This window comes from Epithele typhae (assembly GCF_022376455.1).
Source record: "Epithele typhae strain CBS 203.58 chromosome Unknown BXZ73scaffold_3, whole genome shotgun sequence".
Classification (NCBI taxonomy): domain Eukaryota; kingdom Fungi; phylum Basidiomycota; class Agaricomycetes; order Polyporales; family Epitheliaceae; genus Epithele; species Epithele typhae.
In genome coordinates this window covers 69122-88418 of record NW_025954194.1, presented here as the reverse complement: position 1 = coordinate 88418, position 19297 = coordinate 69122, and the positions used below count along the sequence as shown (strand labels likewise).

Genomic DNA, 19297 nt, shown 5'->3' with positions numbered 1-19297 from the left:
TTGTAAGCTGAATGCCGTTCAGGCACATTCCTAACCTGTCTGTAGCCAACAATATGTTAGGCATCTACACTCCTTTGTTCTGAAGACGATCTCCCCCTCATATTACCGTCGTTTCCTTTGTGCGTATTGTACTGCGTTATTATTGCTTTGTTAGCGTACGGCTCCTTAGAACTGTAATGATATAAGGGCCTGAAGAGATTAATGGAATGGCACACTTGACGATCACGATGACGTTCAGTGGCTCAGCACACTATGGCACTGTCCCTGAGTGATCTAGAAGCGCTAAGACATAAGTACTGGTCTATTCCGTACTTGATGCGACACATTGGCAAGTGAGAGTGACATAGTGCCGTGTCAAAGATAAGATTAGGTTGGCATGCGATAAGATTAGATCGAACGATCGGGAGGTAGCCTTGGGCGAGGACGCGCTCTCCAGAAGCGAACGCTAAGCGACCGGCCGGCACCCCCGCACAATGGATCTTGGACCGTCCTCCACCTCTCCAGATCGCCCTCGCTCTGCACGACCTCGCTCCGGTCAGCAGTCAACCTCTCCCCACCGCCACAGAGCTTTCGAAAACTCCCCCTCTTCCCTCTCCCGTCGAGAAACACCCCAACCAAAGCTTCCAGCTCCCACTCCTCGATCAGGTCCTCCCCCGCAGTTTCTTGAAGTCCACCCGCGAGGAAGCCGTCCATCTTCCCCCTCGCACATCCGGACTCCTAAGCGAACTCCAAAGCCCACCACCCCCCAAAGCCCGCCATGCCGGCCGTCGACGGTGGCATGGGTGCTGGCGTCGGCGCCGACGCGGCTCGCCCGCTGAACGTGTCCGACGCGTTGGGATACCTGGACGCCGTGAAGGCTCAATTTCAAGACAAGCCGGATGTATACAATCACTTCCTGGATATCATGAAGGATTTCAAAAGCCAAGCGTGAGTGCCACCGTTGCTATTTCGCCCCCCACGTTGTCCTGGTGGCACGCGGTGCCTCTCCCCGAATCCATATATGCGCCTCTTTCCCAACTTCTCGTGCTCAAAACCCCGTCTCAAACCCCAGTATCGATACGCCTGGGGTCATCGAACGCGTTTCCATGCTTTTCCACGGGAACCCGCTCCTCATCCAAGGCTTCAACACCTTCCTTCCCCCGGGATACCGCATAGAGCTCAACAACGAGCATTCGGACACAATCACTGTAACAACACCGATGGGGCAGACCACCCAGCGCACGACGATGTACGGAATACCCCAGCCGCTTTCCCGCGAGCCGATGGGAACCCCAGGTATGCCCCCGCCTCCGCACCACTACCCCGGCCAACCACCCTTCGGCCTGCCCGCGCCCGTCCTCCCAGTCGGGATCGGGAGCGGCTCGCGCCCCGTCACCCCCAGCGCGGTCCTCCCGCATCCGCACGCGCACGCGCACGCTCCAACGCACCTCGCGCACGAGATGCACCAGCATCAGCAGCACCAGCACCAGCAGCAACAAGGCATGCGCCCGCCGCCACCGCACTCGCAGTCGCCCGCGCTGCCGGGCGGCGGGCGCGAGGACGCGGCGCTGCTCGGGAGCCTGAACGCGCGGCAGGCGGACAAGCCGCAGAACGGCGAGTTCCACCACGCGATCAACTACCTGAGCAAGATCAAGACGCGGTACCACGATGACCCGGAGACGTACAAGCAGTTCCTCGAGATCCTACAGACGTACCAGAAGGAATCGCGGAGTATGCCGGACGTGAGTCCTCTGGTGGTGTTCCTGCCGCGTTTCTTTGCGGCCGTAGGACTGACAATGATGTTGTGGTGGACAGCAATCGCAGGTCTATGCGCAGGTTCAGATGCTCTTCAAGGACGCACCGGACCTCATGGACGAATTCAAGGACTTCCTCCCCGAAGCTGTGCCCCCCTCTCACCCCGCTGGGCTCGTTGGAATCCTTCCGCAGCCGATGGCAGGTCCTGGTGTCCCGGGCCCGTTCGCTCATCCTGAGCCGTCCGCCTCTGACAAGGGGTCGAAGCCACAAAGCCGCCGTAGGAAGCGGCCCGAGAAGGAGCCCGTCCCGCCACCGAAGGCAGCTGGTGGTCGAGTAAGTCCTCCGCCATCACCTTGAATCGTTGCGGTAGTGTTTCAGTGTATTCCATCGAACCCAAACCGTCTTCTTTGTGCTTTATTTGTTCCGATAATAGATTTCCGAGTGCTGCCATCGAGGCGTTTGCTTCTCCTTTGTACTACCTCCGAAATGAACTCTTTCTAATCGTGCTTTCATATAGGCTGCAAAGCGCGTTAAGACGACAAACCAACGGACGGAGCCGCCGTCGCCGCAGTTCTCACCATACAAGGTCCCAGATTCTCCCCAACCAGTCAACCTGCATGCCCACGTGGTGTCCGTCCCGGTGCCTCAGAACCTTCCTCCCATACCCAACGGTCAGCTGCACAACGGCACTATCAATCATGTCATAATCGGTGGTCAGGACGAGCTCCTGTTCTTCGACAACGCGAAGAAAGCCCTTGAGAACATCGGCGGCTATGACGATTTTCTCAGGCTTCTTAACCTCTTCTCGCGTGACGTCATCGACACAAAGACGTTGGTCGACCGTGCGGAGATGATGCTTGGGGAGGGCGATCTTATGCGGCAGTTCAAAGAGCTATTGCAGTACGACGACCCGGCAGCAGATGAAGAGGGACCGCCCGGAAGTCTTCGGACCGCTGCTCCCGACTATTATTCTGTCCGACCCCCAGATGATGGCCTAGGTCCTAGCTACCGGCGGCTGCCCGACATCGTGAGCCGAGTTTACAACTGATAACGGACGGTGACTGATGCTCAGAGTGTACAGGAGGTGAAACTCGCCTGCTCCGGGCGTGACCGCCTCTGCTGGTCCGTCCTAAACGACGAGTGGGTCTCACACCCGACATGGGCGTCGGAAGAAGCCGGCTTCATGACGCACAAGAAGAACACCTTCGAAGACCAGTTACACAAGAGCGAGGAGGAGCGGCATGAGTTCCAAGTGCAACTGGAAGCATTGCAGCGAACCATTGCCCACCTCGATCCGATAGAAGCTCGCATTGAGGGAATGACCTCGGAAGAGCGCGCAGCCTTCAGGCTGAGGTCGAACCTCGGCGGCCCATCGCCCGCTATCTACGAGCGTGTTATCAAGAAAATATACGGCAATGACGCCTACAGCGAGGTTCTCAAGACGCTCCAGGAATCCCCGGCCGTCGCTGTTCCCGTGGTGGTCTCGCGCCTGCGCAAAACAAATGACGAATGGCGTCGCCACCACCGCGTGGCTAACCAATCGTGGCGCGAAACCGACGGGAAGAACTTCTACAAGGCACTCGACCAGCAGGGCATCTCGTTCAAGGCGAACGACAAGAAGTGCATCACCGCGAAGCACTTCTACCTTGAGATCGAGAGCGCCAAGGCGGCTCAGCTCAAACCACGGGACTCGAACGACAACGGCGAGGGTCACGCAGGCTCGTCGAGAGACCCCAGTGGTTCTCCCCCAATCAACCACTCGATGCGGCCGCTAGGTTATCAGCTGCATTATCAAATCGAAGACGTTAGCGTCCTGCACGATGCCGTCAAGCTGTCTTCACCTTCCTCGACCACTCCTCTCAGCATTATGGTCCGGCAGAGCGGCGGGCCATCGAGAAGTTCCTGCGAACATTCGTTCCCACACTCTTCATGCTCTCCCCCACGGAATTCAACAGTGCTTGCGGACCCCTCGCGCCCGGTCACGATGACGATCACTCTGAGGAGCAGTCGGCAGCCGGAGACGAAGACAACTCGCGACAAGCCCCTAAAGACAAGCGTCAGGAAGGCGTATCAGCACAGGACCTGCGCACGCGCCTGCTCAAGACTGCGGAAGAACACGCGCGGGGCGGCAGGGAAGGAGGCTCATCGATGGTGACAAGCACGACACCGACCGCGGTATCTGACAGTCCCAAAGACGTACTCGCCGGGGCTGCCGAGGCGCGCGAAGACGAACAGGCTGCCACCGAGACCCGCACTAATGCCGAGGACGTATGGGTCCGCGAGCTTGTGGTGGGCGGCGAGCTGAGCGCGGGTGACAGTCTGCTGGGGCGTCGCCCCTTCTTTGCGGGCACAACGTTCTACACGCTGCTTCGGCTGGTGCAGGTGCGTACGCCCGTGATGTCACTGTATTGAAGTATCTGACGGGCGAGACGCACATGCAGCTTCTGTATTCGCGCCTGCTGGTGTGCAAAGAGGAGGGCGCGCGGTCGGCAGCCTCGAAGCACGCCTCGCTTGCGCCGAATCCAGTGGCACATAGCTTGGGATTGGACGAGGCGAACGGACCGGCGGTGGTGCTGGAGCAGGCGATCAAAACGTTTGGGGCCTCTCGGGACGGGGAAGAGGTGAACGTGCTGTATTTGTATATGCTGGACGCCTGGGAGAAGGTGTTCGAGACGGAGCTAGACCAGGCGACGTTTGAGGAGCAGATGCGCTGGTTCTTTCGCACCAAGGTGAGCGAGAGAGTGCCCGGGCAGGGGGCGCGCGTGCTGACGGCGTGGCGGCAGGCATACAACGTCTTCACACTCGATCGGGTAATCGGGGCGATCGTTAAGCAGGTAGGCGCAGGCGGTATTTCTGGTCGCCGTGGGTGGTCCGGGACAGGGCTTTGGGCTAACGGCGATATATTTACAAGGTTCAGACGGTGCTAGGGGACAACAAGTGCCAGGAACTGTGGTATTTGCTGCAGCAGGCTCGGAGCGCAGACCGCCTCACCATGCACGATCTCATCCGCTACCGGCGCAAGGCGGAGCGCAACGTCGGCACGGACGAGAAACTGTACCGCTTCGACTGGGTGCGTCTTCCGTTGTCACCGGCGAGCTGTTGCGTTCCACGAAAGGGGCTGACGGCATTTCGCGTTCGCCCAGGACGCGCGCACGAAGACGCTGCGCATCCAGTTGACCGGGGCGGAGGACGTGACGGTGGATGAGAATGAGTCCGCGGATGGCCGGTGGCGGGCATACGTAGCGGCCTACGTGATGGAACACCCTTCGGAGTGGTTGACGGGCTGGACAGAGCCTGGGTGGATGAAAAGGTACGCAGACGTGGCAAGAGGCGCGGGGCAGTCACTGAACGGTTATTTATAGGGTCGTACATGGCGACGAGGACGGGGCCGTGCGCGAGCAGCGGGGGCTGGCGGTGCGGGTGCAGCGGGGGACATACAAGCTCATGTACGCGCGCGGGGGCGAGGACGTGCTTGTGCGGACGAGGGACGAGGGCACGCAGCGGGTGCTCGCCGAGCGGGCGGCGGCGACGGAGGGCGAGAGGCGGCGGCTCCTTGGGCGGCTATTGGTGGCGTGATTGGATGCTATATATAGGAGGTGTTAATATTGGGACTATTGATAGGACGATAAATAATGGATAAGGGTGCAAAACCGGCAAGGGTGTGTCGCTGGCCCGCCCTCTTTCTCTTCCGCCAAGCTCTTGGCCCCTCTCCGCCCTTGGCACTCCCCGCCCTCCTCCCGCTGCCATCGACAGACAATGCCATGCCTTCGCCCAAGGCTCCCTTAGCTCCCTCTCCTCCGAGTCCCGCCTCACCCCCCGCCGCTCGCCGCTCGAAGCGGCAGTCGCGCCTACGCCCAGCCCAAGGCTATCGCCCGGGCTCCATTCCAGATCCCTCCTCAGGCATCCTCGCGCTTCTCGTCACCGTCGCAGGCTCCTCGTCCGCCGCCGCCAGCCCCGTTCCCCCGGACTTCCTCTGCCCACGCCTCTACCAAGCCCTTTCCCCCTCCGACGCGTCCTCTTGGTATTTCGTCCCCTGCGACGATCTCGAGTACTCCAGCTCCCCTTCCAAGCGAAACACACCCTCCGACACCTACTCCGCCCGCCATTTGCGCTCACGCAAGCGCCTTTCCTATTACAACGTCGAAATTGCCGACAAGTACGAGCAGTCGTCGGACGGGCGGTGGAGGAAGGCGGATTCTTGGGCTTTGTACGGGTCTTCGTCTTGTGCTGTGCGTCTCCTCCCCATCCCTTATCATACCATCGACTGACCTCTCCCGCTGTTGTAGGTCTCCCAGTGTATGGACACGACTACGGCCACCGGCGTTTCAGTGAAAGAAGACCAAGTATCGACCGCGACCTCCACCTCCACCTCCACTATGCCCACGCTCCCAAACGGCTGGGGGCCCACCAAGGAAGACGGCATGACGCCCGTCATCCTTGGTCTATCTCTCTTGCTCGCGCTACTTTTGATCATCGTCATGATGGGGATCGTGTTGTGGAGACGAAAGAGGCGGAAGTTGAAGGGGAAGGATAGGGATGCGGAGAAGACAACGGATGTGCCGGACCAAGAACTCTCTGAAGAACACAAGCGGGCCATGTCTCAACAGCGGATGTGGTCGAGGGCGTCCGCTCGATGGATGAACAACGTCCGCCAGGCCGCTCGCCGACGGCGAAAGCGGGTCGCTACTGGACTGGTCAAGGGCTCCGACGTGAGTCTACTCGATCAGCCAAGTTTTGCTGGCTGCTCCTCCTCCGTCTCTCTTGCGCACACATCTACTACGCAAGGCGACGCATCGTCTAGCTGGCGACGTTCATCGCGCAGCAGAAGCCGGGGTGAGATGCGCTCGCTTTCGAGGAGCCGCTCTTCCTCCATCCGCTTGCACGATCCTGAGGGCCCGTCACGCCCATTGTCCCACCCCCCCGCATACATCCCCCGTCCATCGTGCGATCGCACGACCGAACACCTCCACCCTTCCGACTCCACCACTCCCTCGTCATCAACACCAAAGGCGTCCTTCGCATTCGCGGCACAGTCAAGCACCCCTGTTCCAACACCCCCATCATCGCCAATCCCCTATGATTCAATACACTCTGCGCACGTCGCGACGGACGACAAAGTCGTTTTGGCGCGAATGGCAGAGCTGGCAAGCGCTCCGCCTCCCACTGCGGCGTCATGGCCAACTGCCCCCTCCGCAGGATCCACCGAGATCCGTCCGTCCGTTCCGGAGCTGGAAGAGGAGTTCGAGGTGCTGCCATCGGAACTGGACTCCAGGCTGTACGGAGACCGGGCGGACCGTCGGGCGTCGTCGTCTCGGACAGCACATGACAGGTTCCGGGAAGGCGAAGACCCCCAACCCGCCGATTCAGGCTTGCACCAAGACTGTATGGACGGGGAAGTACCAACGTACGCCGAAGACGCCTTGCGACATCGAACGCTCGCGCTGCCCGCGCCGCCGCAGAAGGTACCGCTGAATGGGCCGTCATTCTACGAGTATCCGAGCGAGTTTGAGGACGATGTGGCGAACGTCGGGCCGTCGCTAGGTCCCTCATCGCCGCCATTCGAAGCCCCGTCCGCCCCGCCATGCGAGGAGGAAGACCCGCGCATGATGTTCCCCAGTGCACCGCCGCTCGAGTACGCGGAAGGATCGTCGCCATCTTCGGAAGCATGCATTCCGTCCGCCCCCGCGCTCGAGTCTCCGACCGGCCTCGCCCCCGCGCTACCCTTTCCAGCGCCGGCGCTGAACCCGAGACCATGTCCTGGCGATCATGGCCCCCCAGGCCTGATGGGGATGTCCCCGTGGCTGTCGCTGAGCCCTGCCCACCACGGTACCTGCCGTAACGGGTGGAGGCAGCATCCGCGTTTGTTTCCATGCCTCGGAGGACCGCCGTTGTCGTTACAAGTAAACAAAAGCCGCTGCGCATGCTCTTGGGAAGACTATAGTTATGTATCTCTATTCCGACGCGTCGCGAGCTCTGTACGTTTTTGTCGTTCTTTTGCCCCGCATCCCACATCCCGCTGCTCTCCACCCATATGGACCGTTTGTTGCAGCTATACCGTTACGTGAACACGTACATAATCGCATCGTTTCCGTCTGCTGTACACCCCTCGTGCTCGCCGCTCCCTCGATGGATCGTCCACCGTGCGTTGTGCAGGAGTGTGCATGTCTCGGTGAGTTCTCGGCAGAACATCTGTTCTGTCCTTGTGATTCGCAATGTGCAGGTCAGCTTCTCAGGTGCGTCAGCCTCCAGGGCTACAGAGCGTTGACCTTTGCGGCTCGACATTCCCACAGCTCCCGAACTCCGACATGCGTTCGCGAAGGCAGCCGACGGCAGTGCGGCCTTGTTCTTGATCCGCCCGACAGCCGTCCCGGTGTGAAACAACGAAAGCGGCTGCGAACATCCCTTATTTCACCCACACGGCGACGTGGCCGTCGATGGACGTCGATCCGCTCCAAAGTCCGACGCCGGGTAGCAACCTGCAGCTGGGAGAGCTTCGCCTGCGAAACCAGCCGGCGCGCGCTCCGAGCCGGCCCTCGCGCAGCACGCCGGCTATAAGCACTCACTGAGCTTGCAGCAAGCGGCACAGCCTCCCCGGCGCGCGGTTCGCTATCACTGATCGATCCCGGCCGGAACGCGCAGTCGTGGGGATCCCGCGTGTCCGGGAGGATAACGCACACTTCTCACGCCTGCGTCCGCTGGATTCATGCACTGGCCCGTCTGGTGCGACAGAGGGCGAAGCTGTGAGTGGCTAACGGCACGGGCGGCCTCGTTCCCTGCTCTCTCAGGACCGGATCCGTTTCCACTTCACGTCGTGGTCATCAGGCGGCTTTTTTGGGTGACGCTAGGGTGCGTGTATTGTCGGCGCGCTCCAGGCCTCATAGATCTAGGCGCGACTCACTGGTATATTTGGGCCGCTTCGGTGCGTAACTCCGCCCCCGGCGGCCCCCAGAAGCTGCCAGGTCTGAAAATACGCGCATGCGCAGTCCCCGCGCCGGTGACGATGGCCATACCGCACGGACTTCCCTTCATCCCACAGACTCCAAGAATACCGCGCACGGCGAAAGGGCGGGGCGGACTGGTGGACCGCAGTGTCGAGCGGGGCGGCGAAGACGTCGCACCTGAGCGGAACCAGCGCAGTGACTTGCGGGACGGTACGAATTTGTATGGAGCGAAGAATAGAACGTCAGTCGAGGCCGCCGCGGTGGGCCTCTGAAGCGGACAGCGTGGCCGTCCACATAGCCGTCCACAGTCCCATAGCCATGTCGTGTGACCTGTGCGCCTGTTACTCAAGTAGCCGGCATGCAAGGGAGAGCGAGTCGCAAACGCATATACCCCGTCGTTCGCGGCCCCGAATAAAGCGATTCGCACCGCAAGCCTAGTGATGCCACCCATGAGACCGCAGTCGAACCGGCGGCAACGATCTGGTAGGCAGCCGTCGTGAGCGACCGGCCGGGGGAGCACTTCGCGACCGCAGAGCGCCATTTCAACGCAGAAGTCGCGCGCGCCCGAGATGCCAGTGAGGGCAGGGTGTGCGCGGGACCGCCCCGGAAATCGGCACTCGTGAGTCAACTACAACGGCCAGGCTCTGGATCTGGTAAAGTACGCTTTGACGAGCTGCGCGTCCGTTCTGGAAGACGTCCTCCTGTCAGCCGACCAATGGGCACAGCGCACACCGAGTACACGTGCCGGTCCCCGGTCCAGTGGTTGAGCGTGTCAAGTTCCACTGCCGTCGGTCCCGACTCAGACCGGCCGAGAACACCGCGTTCCGCTTTGGTTCCGCTCTCAAGTCACACCACGGCGTCGTTTTGGTCTCACTCACTGGCACAATGAGTGAGTCTCCGAACCGGTCCTCGACGCTCACGATCGCGGGCGAACGAGGGCCTGGTCGATCGTCGCGATGGGCACAAGCTGCAAGCTGAACCAGGATTCGGCTGTGGATCAAGCGCCCGCGAGGCATTGGCTGCGATCTAAGCGCTGGTGATGTCGGGAGATGTCGATGCTGGAGGTCGATGCGTACGTATTTGCGGTCGTCCAGCTTGGTGCACGAAGTCGTGCCGGCCATGCAGCCAAGTTCGCCTGCACGTACATAGCTGCTGATGAACCCGCACATGAGGAGACGCACGTTGAGCCCATTCGGGGGCGCTGAGCAGACACGAGCCAGACAGAGGCCGCAGACGCGACAAAGTGCCGCGAGGCAGAGTATCGAACGAATACCACTGCCGAATGGCTGCGCATGCAGGTTCTAGTGTTAGCAGCCTAGCACGCGTTCCAATAAAAGCCCACAATAATACATATCGCGACCGAGGAGCGCGATCCGAGCCTGGAGCGATCGGCCTGAGTCGGCTGCATCCCGACGTTGAATCCAGACAACTCTGCCGTCTTGAGTGTTTCATTGATCATGAACTCGATTGCGTCATCTTCGGGGCGCTCGTTAGGCGCTCACGCCATCATCTCGAATTCAATCCGCCCGCACCTTCATTCCTGCCGTGTCGGCCATCACACGACGCTACGTGTAAGAAATCGTTACCGCTCGGTTCATTCACGAGGCTCTTGGCTGATGATGATGATGATGATGATGATGAATTCATGCCAGAACTGTAAGTATCTTCGTAGCGCTAAGTACGGTGAGGCTCTTGGCGCCTCCCGTCGGTCAAGCTTTCAAGTCGATACTGTACCATTTCGAATTGATCGAACCTCCGTTTGGAGCGTGACGGTAACTTTGGTCGGGTGAATTCGAATTTCGACCGGGCCGTCCGTAACGGCCCAAGCGCCCGTAGAATAATGCTTTCGAACCTCGGCGCTTCAGCCATGTGAGCCGTGACCACCCCCGAATGTTCGAACATATTTTGGACGCTCCTCTGACGCGTGACGTTCGATTAATACGTCGAAATGGTACAGTACATCGGATGAACAACAAAGCTTCTATTCGACACGATTCATGCTAGGTAAAATGCCAAAAGTGATTTACAGTGGAAGTAAAAAGGTAGTATACGAAGCCAATCCATGTGTCCGTGACAGAGCTGCGTTGATATCTGGACGACAATTCGACGAAACGTGCAAAGGACCCTTAATTTGATGATGACGATGACTGTCAACAAAAACATCGCGTCAGCAAACGGATCAATCGCAGACGACGACCCGGCTCACACCTCTACATCGTCGTCTTCTCTATGTGGACTCGAATTCCACTCACCGGGCTGCCAAGTTCCGCAGACCCGCCACCGTAGGCGTTCGCCTCGATGTCCGCCTTCTGGTACTGCATCTCCTCCAGCTCCACCTCACCCGTCGACATCATGATCTCGCCCGGGATGCTGCCGATCGTGCTCAGGATGATTCCCTGACTGCGTACAACCGGCTTTGAGCCACCGCGACCTTGGAACCCGAACCCAAAAGTCAAACCAGACAACAGGGAGCCGGGGCTTGATTTAGTTGATGCCGGTCCGGCGGTGAAGGCGATTGTGCCCGTCGACTGCACCGTTTCCGAACCTCGTTCGCGGAGATCTAGGATGAGCCGGCACGCGAGCACGGGCGACAGCATAACGCTGAGGGGAATGCAGATGGCCGAGATCGCTTGCCGCGGCCTGTGCTCTCTCGCTCAGCAACGTCAAGGGAGTCCATCACCCCAAAAGACTCACTGGAGATAGAAGATGCCGTTGACTAGGTTGGCAATGGAGATCAGGATGTAATAAAACACCCCTGGGACCGTTGAATATCACTAATGACATAGACGCGGCTGTGCACATACCTTCCCGGAGGAACGTTTGGATGAGACGACTGCTGGGTCCGCCATGATGACGCCTAATGGTGATGGCCTTTCCGATGGTCATGAACGTAACGATGGTGTCATAAAGGAGTGGGGCGATCTGTAAAGGTCTCGGTTAAACTCTGCATAGGCCTTCGCATGTCGTCGATTACATACGAAGAATCCTGTATGATGGCAGCTGAGCAGACTTTCAAATGAGATGATCGATAAAAACTCACCAAGGAGATGGGCGGAATGCGGCTTGGACATCGGAAAACAAGGTCCGATAGTCTGCGCGAAGAGAGTGAGCAAAGGACAGTGTCGTGCCGCAGCGGACTCACCATCGGAGGGATGAAGGGTAGAGCTGTATGAGATACACATCAGCGTCAGGCGCAGCGAAGCGGAAATAAGATTACTGACGTAGCATCTGCGAAGTCGCCACGTAGAGCTGGTACGAGACGACCCCGCCGAGGGCAGTGACGAGGAAGATAAGGATGTAGAGGTTGCGATTGAAGAAAGCGTAGGTTCGGATCAAGAGAATACACTCCGCGGCGACTTGATTCCACATTGCGAGGGAGACGGGAATCTGACGAATACGGTCCATTAGACGGGAGAAGATAGGGAACGATAGGAACATACCTTGAATATCCTCTCGCACGTCTCCGCCGGATGGTTGACGGCGAACGCATAGAGCAAGTACGGCACCACGGCGAGGACCCAGTACCTATATGTACATGTGAGAATGCGCTCACCAGTGTCCAAGGAGCAGGGACTAACCGGCAGAACAGATAGGCAACCTTGACGGGCGTCCAGTGTGTACACCACACCTGGTATGACCATGAGAAGATGGCGAGGGGAGAAAGAGGACGACGTACGAAACGCCATTCACGCGGCAGGCCGAAGAACCAGTCCCAAACCACCACGGCGTCTGCACGGACTAATCAAGACAAATTGCCGGCGGGACGGGGAACGAGGACGTACACATCGCTGCCGGGACAGATTAGCTCTCTGACAGCTGGAGCTAACGCGAGAAGGCTGTCACTCACCACAGAAATGAACCTGAGTGCTGTGCGTGTCGAACAAGCACGGACGGTGAGGATACTTGACGGAGAAGAGGAGAGGGACCCGTGGACCTTACACGAAGATAAAGTATTGTGCGGTCTCCGGCGTGTCCTCCATGGCCGAAATTTGATTGATCTCGAGCACGTCGACACTGTAGGATTGCGCTGGTGGGCAGCGGGGCGGTGAGGGTGGGGTGGGTGAGAAAGGAAGGGCGGCGAGGAGAGAGGAGGAGAGAGGGAGGAGGAGAGAGGGAGGAGGAGAGAGGGAAAAGGACGAGAAAGAGGGCAGCAGGGGCCGAGGGATATAACTCGCCGAGCGGAGTCGGGGGAGAGAGAGCCCGGCGTGCACCGTCGCCGTCGTCGCGCACGCAGCGTCCGAGGGACCCGAGCCCGAACAGGCCCCGCTCGAGCACAAATCGAAGCTCTAGTTGTCACCGTCGGCGAGCCAGTCACGCCCCTCGCGCGCCGCATGCGGGGGACAGACTACCTTTCGTGCGGGGTGCGCCCGGTGCGGTCACCTGCTCGGTCGCCCGCTCGGTGAGAATTGGGTGGGCATGCGCACCTCCGCGGCCTTTCGGGGATGTGTCTGCCCTCATCCAGTGCGCGCGTCCGATTCGCAGCGGGCGCGGGGACTTGGACGAGGGCGAGGGCGCTGACAGCGACCCTCCGCTGGGTTGCCGGAGCACGGAACGCGTCGACGAGCAAGGGTCGTCAGCGCGGCTTGTCGCCCGGTGTGGAACCACCGTTGCCCGAATGGGACGCGCCACGATCGCGTAGGTGAACAGGGATCACATCGGGCAGACCGTGTGTGGTCCATATGGCGCATGTCACGCTCGAGAGCCCTGCGATCGCGCCTGCAGACCAAACCGACGGTGACGGTGACGTTTGCCAATATTGAGCTAGAGCAACTACGCCCGGTCAACACGGTTCTTCCGCAGCTTGTCCGCAACATTCGCCCGGTGCCGGAGCAGACAGAACTCGCCAAACTCGTTCCCCGCCTGCCACGCCGCGCCCGGCATCCACAGCGTCCGCGTCAGCAGCGACGAGTGCCGCGCGTCCAGGAACGGCTGGCACGCGACCTTCGCCCACGTCTCCTCGTCCGCACCGTACCGCGGCTCCAGCGCGCTCGCCGTCGGGTGCAGCGGGAAGTCGAGGTCGAGCATGTAGTCGCACTCCTCCACCTTCACCTGTCCCACACCCGGCACCGTCGTCAGACATACGCCCAGACCCGAGCACACTGAGCACTCACATAGAAGCTCGGCTCCTCCTTGTTCAAGTCGTTCAGCCCCTTGCCGACCGCCCTCGTTCCCTTCACGCGCTCTAGGAGGCCCTTGCCGTAGTTCGTCAGAACGCCGAGGTTGCCGCGGTGTCCCGTCTCCGTGAAGTGCCCCGGAAGCATCCCGTCGAACTCGCTCTTGACCCAGTCCACGCGGACGCCGTCCGGGACCAGGAAGTGGCCCGGGAACCGGTACCACTCCTTGCCCACGCACATCCGCAGGCCCCAGTCTTCGATCAGCCCAAGGTCGATCCGCAGCTCCTCGTACTCGTCTTCGTGGCTCGTCGCCTTGTTGTGTGTCTGTCCGAAGTGCGGCGGGAGGACGACATGGCCCGTGCTGTTCAGCAAATGCGGCACCTCCGTTGCCTCGAGCGCGTACGTGACCGACATCGGCGAGTGGTAGTACTTCCACTGCGCCACGATCCGTGACAGCGAGAGCACCGCCGAGACCCCGATCACCGAGAACGTGAACAAGCGGAACAGGGAGGAGCGGGACGCCTAGCACGACAGAGTTCAATATCTGCGCGGGCGCGAGGAAAGTGATGCCTACCTGGTAAGGGGAGTTGGTCGCCGCGATGAACACGACCTCAAGCCAGCCTCGTACGAGGTATATCGCCACCGCCGCATTGAAGCAAATCAGCGGGTAGATCGGGTACATGAATCGCTCTTCCTTGTGCTTCTGCGCCGTCATGATGGCCAACCAGACGTACATCGGGGCCAGTCGGAGCGCGAGGAGCGTGTAAGGCGAACTCTGGTTGACGAACTGGTAGCGTTCTCCGAGCCGCTTCTTGTCCACGCGGTAGGTGATTGCGAGTGCCGGGAGCGCCATGAGCGCAAATGGGACCAAGACATTGAAGTTGAGCAGCAGGTTGAGCACGTAGAAGTGCACAGGTTCCGTTCCGTACAGCTCGGGTCCGCGCGCAGAGTCGGGGAAGACGTTGTACCGGATGATGTTCCAAGGGACAACCGCTAGCTTCCCATAGAAGAGCGAATCCATGCCACGACCGGGAGCTGAGGGACGCGTGAGTAACTGGACAGATCGTTCTATTGCCGACATACCACCAGAGCAGTGCCTGCCACAAAGCATTCGAGCATCCGCTCCCACCGTTCGGCAAGCCACGACCCGTACTTTTCGGGAGTAACCTTGTCTGCTCCTGCCAAGAATAACTCTTCGAAGACGAAAGGGACGCCTAACACCGCTGCAAACGGCCAGCCCACGATCGCACCAGCTGCAAACGACAACGTCGCGAACATCGTGCGACGCTTATTGTCTCGCTCGGCGGCTGGATTGCGTAAGCAAGGCAAGCGTGGTGGCATACATGGCGAACGAGGAGGGGAGGAATGCTGAGACGCAAGTGAGCATGTGGAGTGGTGGTGACGGAACGGGTCCGCATACCTGTAGACGCGATCCACATGCCGGAGCTGAACATCATAACGAAGAACAGATAACGGCCGACGCGGTAGTTGACATGCTCCACCACCGTCCGGTAGAGTGTGACCTCGCAAAGGGAGGAGACAATTGCCAATAAGATACGGACGGCGAAGAACGCGGGCCTCTACATGGATGGAGAAGGGGTTCAGTTTAATTGCCGGATTGCGAGGGACACGGGCTTACCTTCTCCGGACCGATGAAGGTTGACGAAACGCCGACAGGGAAGTAGTGCAAGAGGATGTAGGCCCAGCTCCGGATGGAGTACTCGGGTGACGTCTCCCATGTCTGGAAACCGTACCCTTTCCAGAGGTAGTGCAGAGGTTCCCAGAAGTTGAAGACTGCCAATGGGAAGAGATTGTTACAAGTCAGATGCAGATAATGAGAGGAACTCACCCTCGTCGCAATCCTGAATCCCACTATACATTGCGCCTGTTACTCGGACGAGTAGCAGGATACGCAGAGCGGCCGACCAAGAGGGACACCATGGCGCGCGTTGGGCCCTACACCGCACTCGTCTCTTTGAGCCATGCGTTTGAACAAACTGCGGCGCACCTCCGGAGCTGGTCCTGTAAGAGGCCGCTGTGCCGGTTTTTGGGCTTCGTCGAAGCGGCGGAGGTCGCTGGTTGGTGGGCGGCGGAAGGTGATCGTTTGTACACTCGGGTTCGCCTGAAAGCCGGTTGACATGGTGATGTGTATTGAGAGAACGTCGTCTACTGTTTATGTAGCCATGCAGGAGGAGGAGGAGAGAGATTGGCGACAGCAGAGCAGCCACAGCGCGGCGCGTGTGCTGCTGGCACGTGCCGTGACCGCGACGCGTCCGACGCCGAGCGTGTCGGGCACTGGCAGCTGCTCCCCCGCCCATGGCGGAGACGACGGCCTAGCTCCGGTGTGGGCTGGGCCCAGGGTGCAGCATCCCTCACTTGCCTTCACTCGATGGCGGCCGGTTCCGTGGGCCCCGATCCGCCTGTGCGAACCGCGATTCGCGAGGCTTCCCGCCCACCTTGCTCTCGCACTTCATCTCGTGCCGACAACCTCCACACCCCTCCTGCAGATACCAACACTCTCTACCAATCCCTCGCTCGCTCCCGCTCAAGATGGTCTTCCGCCACAACCACAACCGGGACAGCAACTTGAGCGTCCCACCAGCTTTCGAGTTTCGAAGCCCCCTCTCTTCTGACAGTCTCAACGGACTGGGAACTTTCGCAAGCTCAGGCGAGATACCCATCCTTTTCCATTCCAACTGCGACAGAGAAAGCATTGTCTCCGACTCCCGCTCTTGTCTTCCTGGTCCGTCTAACCTCCTCAGACCTAGCCCCAGTGTGTCCACACTTCAGTCTACAAACACCTTCGGAGCGCCATCCGCACATACTCGACCGACTTCCACTTCGGAGCTCTCTGTGATTGACATCGGTAGCGACTGTACAGTCCGGCCTACTCTGATCCGGCACTCGCAGCACGTCGACACTGTTCTCGCGTCCCTCAGACCGAGTCGAAGCAGCGGATACTGGTGCAACCGCTTCTCAACCGTCTCTGGAGCCTCTCATATGGCAGTCTCTGTGTCTTCTTTCCTGGACGATGATGAACCAACCTCTCCCACGACAGCGCAAGCTCCTCCAATTCCGCCCCGCAGTCACTTCCGCCCTTCTCCCAGCGTCCCCCACTCCATCGCATCGTCGGACTCGATACCCTACTCAACAATATCCATGGCCGATTCGGTCGTCATCTCTCCTGTCGACGGACTCCCTCGCCCTGCGTACCCCTCCTGTACGGCAATCGACGCCTTCAAGTTTCCATCGACAAGCATCAGCACACCGCCCCCTAAGCTCACGAGGGCACGCTCTGACTCTGGGTCTACCCATTCTGCCTCACTATATGCACGCCATCGCCGTTCTTCAGGGCTATCTTTTGGTGCCACGACCTCGCAAGACTTCTCAACACCGCCTACAGTTTCTTTCCGCTCTCCTCTCTTGCGTAACTCGTTCCACGACAAGAGTCCGTCCCTGCGGTCTGAAAATCCTTCCAGCCTCAACGCCCGATGCGCGACTCCACAACTTTTGTTGACCCCAGACTACACCGGATCCCTCCCAACTTCACCTATAACACCCCGGTTCCGCCTGTCTCCTGACCTACCCTCGTTTGTGTCCTCCGAGTCCACCGCTGTGGACCTGGACCCGCCTCCCCATCGGAACTCTTCTGTCGAACTACCTGATGGGCTCGAGTGGCTCGCGACATCTGCATCGAGCTCTGGATCGACCAAGAAGGTTTCCGTGCCATCCGCCCGAAGTTCCACCTCGCTGGGTACACCAACCCCGCCCTCCTAGACAGCCCATCCGCCTCGCCCCGGTCCCTGACTGATGTCTTGACTCAAGGCCTCGTCCAGCTCCACCCCGTCGGGCTCGAAACCTCGACCTACCACCACGGCGCGCTCGACGGCGTCCCGACCCTCCGCCGGCTCACGCTCGCCGACCGCGAGGACAAGGACTACATCTCCCGCCAGGCCCGCCTCTCCGTCCGCGCCAACGGCGTCTACGTAGTCTCGGGGGCAGAGCCTTTCGACCTCCCCTTCGTCCCCACCTCCGCGCGCCCGACCCTGGTCTGGCGCTTCGAGTACGCGGTCGCGGACAAACGCACCGACACGGCCGCGCGATGCCTGGCGAGAAGGTGCTCACGCCCGTCAGCTTCGCGTGCGCGCCGGGGCTGCTGCACCCCGCGCGCGGGACGCCGATCGGGCTCCTCGCCGTGCTCCGCAAGCGCATCGCGCCCAAGCTCGCCGCCGCGCCCCTCGCCCCGCACGCCGCCCGCACGCGCCGGCGGGAGCGCGACGCGGTCGCGTGGCCGTCGGCGTCGTCCGGCGCGGGCGTGCTCAAGGCGGCCGCGCTCGGGCTTCAAGGACACCGGCGCGTGCGGTCAAGCGAGCCGGCGGGCTCGGGGTCTCTAGGGGCGCCGCCGGCGACGACGAGGGCGAGCAGCGACGGGGGCGCGTGTGGTGCCGAGGAGACGATGCGATCCTCCGTCTCGTTTACGTACACCACCTCCTTCCTCCCCGTGGCCGGGCCCGTCCCTTCTGCGAGCACCGTCGCCAGGTCGGACACCGTGGCGTCGAAGCGGGGTTCGCGGCAGATCATTACGCGGGAGGAGCTCGCTGCGATCCTCGCCTCGTTCCCGAGCCCGAAGGACGGTGGGGAGAAGCAGGTGGGAGTCGATGGCTCGGTGCCCACCGCGCTGAGTCCGCCGAGCTACTATAAACACCGCCGCACGCAGTCGGAGACGTTGGTGGCGAACGAGATGGGTGTGATGGTTTGATGAGGCGTCGGGTTGGGTTCATGTCGGCCAGAATACACACGTAGCACCTAGATAACAAACATTATGATGTATGACGCATAGTAGCCCTTGTTAGACCTTCGATGAATGCGAGTGTTCAGCGCATCGACACGCTAGCGACCAGTGAGCCGAATCCATACCCGCCTCGCCTCCTGCTAAGTTGAGATCCAGGGGACCTGTGCACCACACGTCCGCCATGCCCACAACTGCGCCGGTGACACCAAGCACCCCAGCGAAACCCAGCGGACGCCTGGCGAAGTCGAACTGAGTCAGACCTGTCCTGTCTCACACAGAGACCAAAGCAAAGAAACTGTTCGGGTGACACAGGCTACGCCAGGCGCCTGTGCCCCTCAGCATGCATGCGAGTGAACTATAGTTCTGCATCCCCGCTGCATGGCCACAGTTCAGAACGCGTGTCAAGTTTGTCTAGGATGCCAATGGCAGGAGCCCAACGATCGTATGCATTTCCCAAACATTCTTTGCCCTTCTCATGCCGCGCCCATGCCCCTCGTGACGTCGACTCAGGGGCTCCCAAGTGGTAGCCGTATTATCGCCCTTAACGACGTCCCTACAAGTCATCCTCCGGTGAGTACTCACACCCGTCCCACGGAACAATCCCCATAGCTCTCTCTACCCACCAGAACGCCATCGCTAGAGACATGGCGAACGTCACCAATACCGGCGCGCCCAACCTCGGTCCACCACCACCCACCGGTCCTGCGGTGCTCGTC

The 19297-nt window shown here is 60.3% G+C and overlaps 5 protein-coding genes across 5 annotated transcripts; 3 read left to right on the top strand and 2 right to left on the bottom strand.

Moving 5' to 3' along the window:
- Positions 1 to 757: 757 nt before the first annotated feature.
- Positions 758 to 5310, top strand: BXZ73DRAFT_86987 (uncharacterized protein; the record flags this gene model as incomplete). Its single annotated transcript, XM_048024373.1, has 11 exons — positions 758 to 927; positions 1052 to 1721; positions 1795 to 2067; positions 2252 to 2761; positions 2816 to 3559; positions 3598 to 4116; positions 4176 to 4463; positions 4518 to 4568; positions 4646 to 4804; positions 4878 to 5044; positions 5097 to 5310. The coding sequence occupies 11 exons, from the start codon at positions 758 to 760 to the stop codon at positions 5308 to 5310; spliced, it is 3765 nt and encodes a 1254-aa protein (XP_047882365.1).
- Positions 5311 to 6032: 722 nt separating this feature from the next.
- Positions 6033 to 7799, top strand: BXZ73DRAFT_39243 (uncharacterized protein; the record flags this gene model as incomplete). The annotated part of the gene is made up of 1 exon (XM_048018340.1): positions 6033 to 7799. The coding sequence occupies one exon, from the start codon at positions 6033 to 6035 to the stop codon at positions 7797 to 7799; it is 1767 nt and encodes a 588-aa protein (XP_047882364.1).
- A 3086-nt stretch (positions 7800 to 10885) lies between these two features.
- On the bottom strand, positions 10886 to 12655 carry BXZ73DRAFT_39495 (uncharacterized protein; the record flags this gene model as incomplete). Its single annotated transcript, XM_048018388.1, has 11 exons — positions 10886 to 11315; positions 11370 to 11430; positions 11480 to 11607; positions 11712 to 11767; positions 11818 to 11840; positions 11897 to 12062; positions 12116 to 12200; positions 12254 to 12303; positions 12352 to 12404; positions 12523 to 12542; positions 12615 to 12655. 11 exons carry the CDS (start codon positions 12653 to 12655, stop codon positions 10886 to 10888), a joined length of 1113 nt encoding a protein of 370 aa, XP_047882363.1.
- A 790-nt stretch (positions 12656 to 13445) lies between these two features.
- BXZ73DRAFT_86986 (glycosyltransferase family 22 protein) lies at positions 13446 to 15929 on the bottom strand (the record flags this gene model as incomplete). Its single annotated transcript, XM_048024372.1, has 9 exons — positions 13446 to 13724; positions 13787 to 14311; positions 14364 to 14824; positions 14869 to 15096; positions 15210 to 15369; positions 15429 to 15583; positions 15639 to 15745; positions 15798 to 15864; positions 15902 to 15929. The coding sequence occupies 9 exons, from the start codon at positions 15927 to 15929 to the stop codon at positions 13446 to 13448; spliced, it is 2010 nt and encodes a 669-aa protein (XP_047882362.1).
- Positions 15930 to 16948: 1019 nt separating this feature from the next.
- Positions 16949 to 18548, top strand: BXZ73DRAFT_96519 (uncharacterized protein; the record flags this gene model as incomplete). The annotated part of the gene is made up of 3 exons (XM_048027098.1): positions 16949 to 17009; positions 17465 to 17852; positions 17924 to 18548. The coding sequence occupies 3 exons, from the start codon at positions 16949 to 16951 to the stop codon at positions 18546 to 18548; spliced, it is 1074 nt and encodes a 357-aa protein (XP_047882361.1).
- Positions 18549 to 19297: the final 749 nt, after the last annotated feature.